The 12,067-nt window shown below is 34.9% G+C and overlaps 1 protein-coding gene across 3 annotated transcripts in view; it reads left to right on the top strand.

The window, feature by feature from the left end:
- Positions 1–12,067, top strand: part of mtrr (5-methyltetrahydrofolate-homocysteine methyltransferase reductase) — a 142,980-nt gene that overhangs the window by 48,050 nt on the left and 82,863 nt on the right. For all 3 annotated transcript variants that reach the window (XM_039754372.1, XM_039754374.1, XM_039754373.1), the window contains exons 5-9: positions 1,979–2,336; positions 3,768–3,884; positions 5,738–5,891; positions 7,330–7,418; positions 10,205–10,385. In XM_039754372.1, the coding sequence (XP_039610306.1) occupies positions 1,979–2,336; positions 3,768–3,884; positions 5,738–5,891; positions 7,330–7,418; positions 10,205–10,385 (899 nt within the window). The remainder of the gene's footprint in view (positions 1–1,978; positions 2,337–3,767; positions 3,885–5,737; positions 5,892–7,329; positions 7,419–10,204; positions 10,386–12,067) is intronic.

The raw sequence follows: 12,067 nt of genomic DNA, 5'->3' as shown, positions 1-12,067 counted from the left end.
TTAAATAATGAAAATGGAAAGGTTTGTAAGTAAGTTTAGCCTTGTGCTATTATGTCTAACTCAAATGTTAGTTTCTTAAGAAAACAGTTAAAATTTCCCTTTTATTCATAAATGAATTATCTTTGTTGATCCCTTCATATAGTTCTTCCACATATTTATTGAAGCAAACATCAGTATTTTTTTTATTAATTTATTTTAAAAACACAACTTACATGGGGGGGGGGGCCCAAAAATAACCGGAAATATTTTTAAAACGTGTTTAATTTATTTTTCTGTACAAACTACAATTAGTCTCCTTCAAAGTACTCTCCATTGGCGGAAATACACTTATCTAACCATTTGTTCCATTGCTCGAAACAACATTTTTTAAATTTGTCTGAAGTAATGCTCTTTAATGCTCTGGTCGTTTCTTGTTTTACCTCTTCGACGTCAGCAAAACGCCTTCCTTTCAAGTCTTTTTTTCATCTGAGTCACACGGAGCTAAATCCGGTGAGTAGGGTGGGTGGTTCAGGGTTGCCATACCGTTTCAATAACAATAGTTTCTGCAACACTTTTTTCAAGAAGAAAACAAAATTTCACTGCCGCGCGTTGCTCACGATAATCGGCCATCGTAAAAAAACGACGCTTGCACAAAACTACTTTTACTAAATTCACTGAACACAAGCACAACCTTCCAGACTGATGGCACTTGGCAGACTGACTTGTGAGGAGTGTAACTAGATCGCACTAGCGGCCCAATCACGTACTTCAAGTACCAACCTAACAACAACAAAATTCTGGTTATTTTTGGGTCCCCCCTCGTATTCCAAAAGAGGATTGTAGCACCAGAGTCTATCCCTGCTAGATATGGTACAAAGGAAGAACTAAGCCTGTGTGGTTTTCTAGTCCATTGTACCCCTGCACACACACACACCTGCTAAAGCGGGTCACTTTCAAGTTGACAGTTTCCATAATACTCATATTCATGTTTTTGGGATGTTGGAGAAAGACAGGATAAAAAAAATGTCAAAATAATGTGAAAGAGCCTTAGCTGTGATTTGCAACCCAGACTCTAAAGTAAAGAGAAAGCTGTGCTAAACATCAGCCCTACCTATTACATTTCATTTAAATATATTTACTCACCAATTTAAATTGCTTTGATAATGATTGTTAACATATTTGTGTATTTGGTGTTAAAGTACTTTTAATGACTCATTAAAATAGTAATTTATAGTTTGGTTTTGAACAGCAGAATTTTAAATATCAGTTAACTTTCAAAAATGGTTAATTCACTTTATGATTGTGTGGAGGTAGGATACCATCTTGACTACATTAAGCACAATACAGTAACCAACTGTGGCAGAAAGTAAGTTAGGAAGTAGTGACTAAAGCATTAGATTTTAAACTACAAGATGTCACTCATCTTCTGGTCGATATGTCCCTGGACTGCAGATGGAAAAAGAGCGGTTGTGTTAATAAGGGTGGCCCCTCTCAACCCAGGGTGGTATTTCTTACCTGAGCAGAGCCTTGAAGGTGCCTCCTACTCACACGTGCCTGACAGGTATTTAGAGCTGATATCATTAAAACATTTAGGTGTATGTTTTATGAGTGTCCTCAGTGTAGCGCATGATTTTAATTTTGCTTTATGAATTAAGTATATGACAGTATTTTCTGTTAAGTAGGGCTTTTAAATGACTTGATGAGAATTTTTTTTTAATGTGTAGTTAAGCAACAGCAATATTTTTTTTCCTTTTTTAGCCATTTTATTTATTTATTTATTTATTTTTTTGGTTAAAACTTATTCTAAGCAGATTAAGATATGTTAAATAGTGAAGTGTTGGTTTTAAAAAAGGTTTATGGATAAATCAGCACAACTTTTATGGTGCAGACTGATTTATCCCTGACCAAAATTGTTCTAGTAACTCATAGAAGTTTTTTTTGTTCCCAGACAGATAAATGTGAAGTTATTCCTAATTAAATTCTTCTCTGGTTTGTGCAGCTTGGAATTAGTAGTTGAACCCTGGATTGAAGGACTTTGGGATGCATTGAGGAAATTTGTAACTTCAGCCATGTCTACTAGTCAGAAGGACACAAATAATCATGTTGGTGACCATAATGCAAAAAATGAGATGAGAACTATTGAAAGTGCAGTAACAGATTTGAATCTGCACCTCTTAAGCTTAGATGAGTCCAGCAGCAAGGATGAATCTGGTGGGAGTTGCAACATAGTGGCTGAAGGAGAAGTATTGGAGGCATCTCTCACCAGATCAGTGTCACCTTTATCTGAATCATCACTCAATGTTCCTGCTTTGCCAGCCCCCTTTTTGGATGTTGAATTGCTGAATGAATTACAACAGGTAATAATGCATTTTTATATAACGGAAAATTAGTTTGCTTTTTAATGTGCTTTTTTAAAATCAATAATGTCAATATTAGTGCTAATTGAAGTTATTTTATTGGGTGCATTATGTTAATTCTAAAGACTTTTGGAGCATAAAGTTGTATATTCTAACAGTCTAATGATAATCAAGTTCTTCTTAATTTCCTTTTATACAGCATATTCATATTAGGAGGAGGAGGTTTTGCACAAACTAACTCAGGATCCCAGCTTAGGGCCCTAGTTCAACCATGCAACGGGTGACATCTCAGCACCACACTAGTTCAGTTGGAATGGAACCAGTTTGAGGTTTTTTAATGGTGGCTGGAGTGCCAATTCTGCCACCAACCACCAGGTTTCTCCCCGCAGGTTGGAGGGCCTACATGTAGGGTTGGATACAGATTAACATCATATCCAGGACGGAGCAATTGCAAGTTAAGGGCCTTGTTGAAGGGCCAACGAAGTAGAGTCATTTTTGGCGTTTTCCGAAATTTGAATCGCTAACCTTCTAATTGCCAGTGCAGATCCCTAGCCTCAGAACCACCACTCCGCCCATTCATATTAGGTTCATTTGTAAATCTAAATTGGCCACATGCAAGTCAGGATGTTTGTTTGAGGGTATCTTGAGATACTTTGCTTCTGTTATGCACCTGATTGTGCTGGATCAGTTATGGGCATCTAGAATGCTGAAATCGTTTAGAGTTGTTTGAGAATGTTGTATTTTGTGTTAGTAGTGTGAAGCATTACATAGTGTTTTACAGGGCAAAAGAAATTAAATGACACATTTGGGTTTTATAATGCATTGAAAATATTCGGTATGATGATATGCTTTTAAGGGCATTGCACCATACCATTACCACTGTTACATTGTCTCATATAAAGACATTTTTAATAACTTTTTAATCACAGGTTTTAAATGCAGAGTCAGATAATGATGCATTGATTTTCTATATCCTCTTTTTTTTTCCAAAACCTATTCTTGCGGTTTTGGTTCCAGGACAGAATCCAAAATGTTTGTGTTTATTACTGTACACTCACAAATACATACATTCAAAATAGGCCAAATTAGTGTCACCAGTGAATGTAATAAATATTTTTGAGATGTTTGAGAAAACCCAACTGAAATGTATAGTCTTTACTTACAGTACTTTGAAAGTGAAGGAACATAGTTTAAAGAGCTGTAGGTCAGCAGGGTTAACCACCTCATCACTGTTCTATAGTTATTTCTCAACTGAAGAATATTCATTACTGCTTTATTAAAGTTTTTGGGAAGTGGTATATAGCGTAACATCGTAATTTGCTAGTTTGAATGATAACTGGCAAATAATCTACCTTTCTTTTTTAATCTAACTAATTAAGGAATGGCAATGATGAGAATGTTACAAAACACACTGTTTTCTGATTATTGTAGGATCCCACTCTTTTAAAACCTCCTGAAACTGCTCATCAAGTTGTCATTACAAGTGCAAAGCAACTCACAAGAGAGGATGCAGTGAAAACCACCCTGCTACTGGAAATGGATATATCTGTATGTAAAATATGGTTTATACATGTTTATTTTTTATAACATTAATATTAAAAAAAAATTATTTGATTGCTTTTTGAGCACCCAGCAAGCACAGTCTGCATCTTAACATCAGCAAAACCAAGGAACTGGTTATTGATGTTCACTGCACCAAAAACCCTCTATGTTCAATCACTATTCAAAGAATGGTTGTCAAAGTGGTGCACTCCAACAGGTACTTGAAGTTCAGCATCAATGACAGGTTGGACTGGTTCTTAGAACACAGAGGAACTATATAGGAAAGGCCAGAGCAGGCTGTTTTTCCTTAGCTCAGTAATGGGGCACACTCTGGACCCCTGGAAGTAGTAGCAAAGGAGAGGTTTAAAAGAAAGTGAGTGCCATTATGACCAATGCTGTACATCCTCTTTCTGACACACTAACACCGAGTACTTTCAGGCAACAAATTATTTTAGCAGAAGTGTGTCAGGAAACACTTCTGGGACTTATTTATGCCAACAGCAATATGTCTAACATAATGCCTCACTGTGACTGTAAAAGCCAATTTAGAACTTTTCTTTCTGTTACATTTTTCTTGCTTTATAGTCATTCTGGTGTGTGCAGATTTATTTATTTACATATTTATCTACCTATTTATGTAGTTATTTGTTTAAAGATTTCCTGTAAAAACCCAAATTTTCCCCAGGGACAAATAAAGTTCTATCTAATTGAGTGAGTACTGTTACAGGACTGATATTTGAACTGAGGCTGTACAATAGACTTGGAAGTATAGAAGTGTATTTAATTGCCATTTTTGTGTAAATAGTAATTAAAAGTTTTGTTTTGCATATTTGCATAGAGCTTTTATCCTGTTATGTGAATTAAAAAATCAGAATGCTGTTTGGTCACAGAGTACACAAAAATACAGAATTACTTTGGACAGAATGATCGAACATGTGTTAGTAAAGGACATTTTTCTAAATTATGCAAATTTAACACGATTGTTGACATTAACACTCATTTTGGTAAGTGCTATGGCTGTACTAGTATCAGCATTATTAATATACTTAGAAATTATTTAATTTACCATTTGTCAACATTATTCTGCAGTTTTCAAATTAACTGTTGTCATCTGAGTCAATTTAGGTTAGTTGTTTTGACATGTTTGACTTTAAATCTTAATTTTAAGTCATAAATTAATTTAACTAAGGTTAACTTAACTAGCCAAGATTTTTTTCATGTCATGTTATCTCTGACTTTATACGATACTTACAGAACTGAAATTACTTTTAATTAGCTATGATAAAATAGCACAGTTCTCTGGTATAGTCCATCACAGAGCTCACACACACGATAACCTAACTTGTTCATCTTTAGGAAAGGCCGGATTAAGACTCCGAACAGACTCCTGTGTGAGCTAATGAATAGAGTACTCTAACATATACTCAATCTCACTTTTAATGATTCATTTCATTTTGCGGACACCTGGTCATTTAATGCAGTGCAGTTGTTCAGATTTTTGCTTTAGCTGTGCGGATACTCTTCTCTTTTTTAATTGAGAAGTCGGGTGCAGGATCTTCTTCCTTGCCGCTTACCCGTCAAGGGCCCCTGGTTGCGCAACCTTAATGGCAGATATGCCCCTGTCTTTGGGGATATGGCATGAAACACAGTAAATCTGGAGAAGACCTACACAAATATAGGAGGAAAGTATAAACTGCACACAGTCAATGGCTGTATGTGGGATTCTAACTCAGAAGACTGGATCTCTGGGGTAGTAATACCAACAATGGCACTGCTGTACCATTCCTTCCTAATGTAAATTTGATAATTTTAGAGTATGTTGCACTTTTACAAGTAATCTGTTTATTATTTTTTTGTAGGAAACACCGCTTGTATATGAGCCTGGTGATTCTTTTGACCTATTGTGTCCTAACAACAACAGTGAAGTGGAAGAGTTGCTTTTGAGATTGGGGATTTTGGAAAAAAAACACCATATTGTTAAACTGCAAGTTAAACCAGACACAAAAAGGAAAGGTATATGAAATATTGTGGTTTTTGATTATTACATAAATAACAGTATCTGATGCAGTTTACTTTATTTTGATTTGGCAATGTGGTTTAATATGTTTTTTCTTCATTTTCCAGCTGAGACAAGGCAAATACTGCTTTTTAAATTAATACATGGTGACTAAAGAGTGATATATGTTGATTAAAACACAAGTTTTATGTATCCGTGGACACTCACTCGGATGTTATGTGGCACTATTTACAGCACAAACAATTATAAATAAAGTACTTTACTGAGCGATTGCAACAAATTATCAAGACGTCATACAGTATCAGAAAACTGAAAATAAAAACAAAAATAGGGCTAACATGATTCTGGGAGATGCCTAGAAATGCAATTAACTCCACACATCATCAAAGTGGCTTTAATTATAATACAAAATTATGATGGAGGTTACAGCGCCAAGATGATAAAATGTTTTGGCACAAGTCCAGTGTTTTGTAGAAACAGGTGAAATGGTTTTTATGTGATGCTCTGACAGAAAGAAACTGAATTTTATATATATGTTTAAATGAAAATATTAACTTTGGGCTTTCAATGAATGAACATGTTTTAATATCCCTAGAAAATGTTCTAAACATGTGCATACATGTCTGTGTTTCCGTTGTTAAACTTTTTGAGGACAGTGTAACTAAGAGCGAATGGACTAATTATGCTCTTTGTGGGCAATTTGTACTCATTAGTCTTGAGAGCTGATTAGGCTTTGGGTGAATTCCAAGTATTCAATTTTTACTTTTGAAAGTTCAACAGTGTTTTCAAGCCAATATCAACAGTAGCCAAACCACTGCTCAGAAGTACACAAAAGACTTGAAGGAAAGACTAAAATGAAATTTGAGTTCAATCCAAACCTTGACCTTTCAGCTGTTTAAAGATAAAAATTTTGAAAAGCATCAGTTAGACTCAGATTACTTTATGACTTTATTAAATTACCATTATAAATGTGCTTTTCAAGCAGGCTAAAATGTCAAAATGAACTTCACTGGTATTGTATCTTGCCTATATTGTGTTTTGTTCACAGTATATTTTATACTCTTATTGTAAATATGGAAAAGGTTAAAATGTTATTTGATAGTCTTCTTGTATCTTTTTGACTATAAAAATCCTTTTCTTCCACATACACACACTTTTAAAGTATAAAATAAAGGGTTTTTCATATACTGTCTAACTTATGTGAGCAAAAGAGTTGTAGTGCATGTTGCTTTTCTTCGGTAATTTGTCTTTGCCACAATTAGCAAATGAATACTTGTAAGAAGTTAGCGGTTGCTGTGATATATAACCATTTCTCTTTTTACTATAAGTTAATAGTCTTTACTGTTACCTTTTTTAAATGATTACATAACCTATGTTAAGTAAAATGTTACATTGTTCAGTACCTTGATGCAAATTGTGTCTCTGTCCTAACAGTTTCTCGGCTACCATTATACATACCTGAACATAGCTCCCTTCAGTATATTTTCATGTGGTGTTTGGAAATAAGGGCTATCCCTAAGAAGGTATTGTTCTTTTTATTTATATATATTTTACATATGAACTCATTCCTTAATAAGTAGGATCTGAATATATACGTCTCTGCCAATTGAAATGCGTGAAATATTATTGTTTTTTTGTGTGTTGTCTTTATTCAAAGCAAAATTATATTTTTGATGTTGCATTACAACTGTACATAAATATTTTTATGATTGAACCAAAGACAGGTCAGTTGACTCCTTTATGGCCACACATTGGGACGTTGGTGGGAAGTGCCTAGTGGATTAAGTTCCAGCTCTTAGCTAGTACACCAAACTGCTGTTAATATGCCTTTGATATGTCTTCAGATTTCTATAAGTAATGGATTCTAGTGATGTAAACCTAGTCATAAATGTAACAGCTGAAAAAAAAATGATTCTAAAATAATAGAGGCCAAGCGGTGATCTGTAAATAGCTCTGAGTGTCTAGAGTGAACTGTTGACTACACTTTTTTTTTTTTTTATCCAGGCGTTCATTTTGAATGTGGCCCTAGCAGAACTGGAGTGTTCATTACTGTTTCATTTTTGCAAAAAACAAATTTTTGTAACTTTCAACATTGCTGTGTAAATAATTAAATCCCATGAAGGTAGACCGGTCCTATATTAGATATTAACTTTATTTAGTTTTGGTTGTTATATGTCTTAACTATCTAAGGACATGAGTAAGGCTGTGCGGAATGTGTATGTGCTGTGCTTCACTGCATGGTTTCTTTCTCAGTTCTGTAATTTTTTTTTTTATTTAATTACATTTTATGTCAGTGCGCAAATTGTTGTGTTAGTGTACCCACTGGTCGACTAGCATTCCATTTAGGGTTGCTTAACAGTGTGCTCTCATTGATGTTTTGGGAAGTGCTGGACCCCCGTGACTTTGTATTGAACTAAACAGGTTAGAAAAATGAATGAGTGGGTGACTGCTAGACCTTTCTGCTAGCAGTATTTTATTTTGGAAGTTTATTTTAATTACTTTGCAGTTGATTATATATTGATCTGACATCCCATCTCTGTCTGTTGGTCTGTCTTTCCAGTTCCATACTTTTATTAGAAACAATCTAATGAAAACAAATTATGTTCAATGCAGTTACACATTCCTGAGAGACCCTTACTCTATAAACAATAAAACTACTGATCTAACAACCATTATTTGCATTTTACCGTTTTATTCTTGACCGTCATGCATGCTGCTTCATTTATCACTGCAGACCTAAACTATTCATCCACAACGAACAGTTTCTGTGTTCTATTTTCTATGTCCTGAATTTTCCTGACAGTAAAGATCATACCCCATTTTTGTTCCGTGGGCATGCAGCCAAACAGCAATTCACAACTTTAACCTCCTTCTAGCTCAGTATTATGCACAATTCAAAGTGCTACCCTTTCTTTTGTTCTGTGGACAAATTATTCTAGTCTGCTAGAATCCTCCATTCCCTAACAATAGATGTACACTGATTTTTTTTTTTCTATCAATTTCTGACACCAGTACAGTAGATTTGCGTGCACCGTTTTACAAGACATGCCCATCTTCTATACTTTGACCTCCTTAAAAAGAATCCTTTTACCATTTTCATTCTATGGCATACTGCCTCTTGACATGTTTTGTTTTCTTTGCTTTTCTCTCTTTTCTCTTTGATTTCTTGTAGGTCATACTTTTCCTTCTTCTTTTTTTGTTGCCACTTCTTGTCTGTTATTGTACTGCTGTCATTAGTGCGTAGGACTGAAGAAGACATGCAAGTAGGAATTTCATAATATTGTGTATATTTGACAACAGAATTTCAACTTGGACTTGAAATGAAGACAGAGCTCAGCACTTTTTTTACACTCAATGGATGCAGTGTTTATAACAGAGTTTAAGAGAGGGTAGATCACCATAGAACACATTTAATGGGTGGAAACGATGCTGATTTGTTATGATGACATTTAAACAAAATGCAGAGGTGGAACCACGAAAAAGAGAAGTCTTAAAAATCATAATTAGCTTTTCTTTATAGTTATCCACTCAATTATAGTCAAAGCTGGATTGTAATTGCTATGAAAGAACCTCCACATGAAGTCTGATACATTATTTTAAGTAAATAGGCTGACTGCAGGCTTGGAAATTAAGTAGAATTTAATTTTTGTTTTCCATGCAATATTTTGTTTTAGATAAATAATAATAGTATTTTTCTCAGTCATGTTCTTTCTGTTGTTATGTATGAAAATGTATATCTCAGTGTACCAAGTTACATGGTTGCACTTGAATTTTTCACAAAAGATATTGAGTTACCTCAAACCTACTAAATGAGGAAAGCAATTGTTTTTCCCAATATGTTGACACTATTTTTATCAAAATTCTAAGGTAAGCTTCTGTAATACATGCTACTTATTTTCATATATGTTTAACCAAAATGAAAGGCTGTAGAATGACAAAGTATTTAGTGCAACAGTCAAACTAGATTTGATTCCTGACCAGGTTACTGAGTGGAAATTCATATTAGTTTTCCTGCATATCTCAAAGAAATGTACTTTAGACTAGTCTTAATTAGCCAGGTATGAGTGCGTGTATGTGTAAGAGTATGCCTTGCAGTGCAGTGGCATCCATTTAGGGTAAATTTAATTTCTTATTGCAGTTGCTGCCAGAATAGGTTCAAGTTCTCTGCCACTGTTATCAATACAATGTGCAGAAACGTCATGGACAGATATTTGATAGGATTTACAGTGACTTTGGAATAACCTGTTGTGAGTGTATGTTTTTCTTAATAATTTTTCTACTTTTATTATTACCTTGGTTTTCAATCTAGGCCTTTTTGCGAAGCTTGGTTGAATATACCACCAATGAACATGAAAAGCGACGACTTCAAGAGCTGTGCAGCAAGCAGGGTTTTGCAGATTATAACCACTTCATCAGAAACCCGAGCCTGTCAATTCTTGATCTACTCTGTGCATTTCCATCTTGTATGCCAACTCTCAGTGTAATCCTAGGTTAGTGCAAACTTTTTTGACAAAAGCATTTACTGTATATAGTTAAGCTTTGAGTACAGATCTCTTTACTGTATGTATAAACTGTATTCTGTCAGACTGACATTTACTTTGCCACCCATCTTATTTTTCTGCAATGAACCATACTTTCCAAAGTAAATTTGGTCAGAAGTATTTAGAGTAGAGTCTTACAGAAAAAAATTAGCTTATTACATATGCAGTCTTGTAAAAATGAATTTGCCCCACTAATGAACTCAGTTAAACTTATGATTGATTGTCAGTAGTACTTTGAAGACTTTGGTAAACAGTCAGACCTATTTTATACTGGCCCTGTCCAATTTTATTTGGACTTTATCTTGCACTTGCATTAAAAGTGAGGATGCCTGCACCCATGTTTTAGAGCTTAGAATCATTTCTTTGAAAACATCAGGGACGTGTGGGGTGGTAATCATTTGTATCAGCCAGGAAAGGGTTAAAAAGGCATTTGCAAGATTTTGGGTTAGAGGATAAGTTTTTATGTTTTGAGTCAAAGCTGTTTCTTCACAAACATGGCATTTGAGAAGTATTTCTAGTATTGAAACAGGTAATCATCCACAGTTAAGCACACTCGCTGATATCAAACCAGAAATGCAGAATGAGAACATGTGAAGTCCATGCAGACCCTGGCACTGTAAGGCACGAATGCTAACTCTATGCTTTGTTTCTGCCTGAGTTAAAGAATCTGTAGTTAAGTTTAATTTGAGTAAAATTATGTGAATACTTGTAACCTTTGTTTAGGTCTTGTCACTTCATTTCAAACTATACGCCTGCTTAATGTCTGTCAATAGCTGTCACTCGATGACTGAAACACGTGTACAAAAAAGCTGACATTTTATTTTCTTGGCTTTAATGGCCTGTTGAACTTCTTTCTCATTCCGCAGGAAGAGGGAGAGACTTCCTTTGAAAATACTGCAAAAACACTGTTTTTTGTGTGTGTGTGTGTGTGTGTGTTTTTTTTCTCCCCCCAGCGTTTTATAAGCATTACCATTAATTTCAATGGAGCAGGTATTTGGCTGAAACTGCCTGAAAACTGCTGCCGGCAGAAGTTTTTTGAAACTGCTCCCCCACTAATGTACTTTTTTTTTTTTTTTTACCTTTGTTGCTCTGTAAGGAAATGCTATGCATATTGAAATGTTAGTACATTGTAAAATTTAGGATGTAGGCACTAAATTCTAATAATCTATAGAATCAAGCCTGCAGTGTTGGACAGAAAGTAGTTACACATAATTTATAGCAGTGAACGGATATATAGAATGTCAGTCAGTCAGTCATCTTCCAACCCGCTATGTCCTAACACATCATCAGAAGGGAATCTAAGAAGACTTGTATTACCGGTCCTACCTTCACTTGTGTTCTTTATTTTTTTTAATGGTGTTTAAAGTGGAAAGTTGAATGATTAACGTGATGAAGTAGTTGTACTTCCCTAGAATAATTCATCATTATGGTATCAGCTTTATGACCCTTGATGACATACACAAACAGAGTTGGCTCCTGCATACCTGACCATTTACAGTATGTACACGTGTACAGCAATTCTTCTCACCTCAGATTCATTTTCCCTCGCTGCTAAACTGATGATTACTGTATTTAATGAAATGCTGAGGAAATATTTTTGCAGATGACTTGTGACATTGCAGAATGTTTTA

The sequence above is a fragment of the Polypterus senegalus genome, chromosome 5 (genome assembly GCF_016835505.1).
Source record: "Polypterus senegalus isolate Bchr_013 chromosome 5, ASM1683550v1, whole genome shotgun sequence".
Classification (NCBI taxonomy): domain Eukaryota; kingdom Metazoa; phylum Chordata; class Cladistia; order Polypteriformes; family Polypteridae; genus Polypterus; species Polypterus senegalus.
This window is presented reverse-complemented; position numbering and strand designations above follow the sequence as displayed.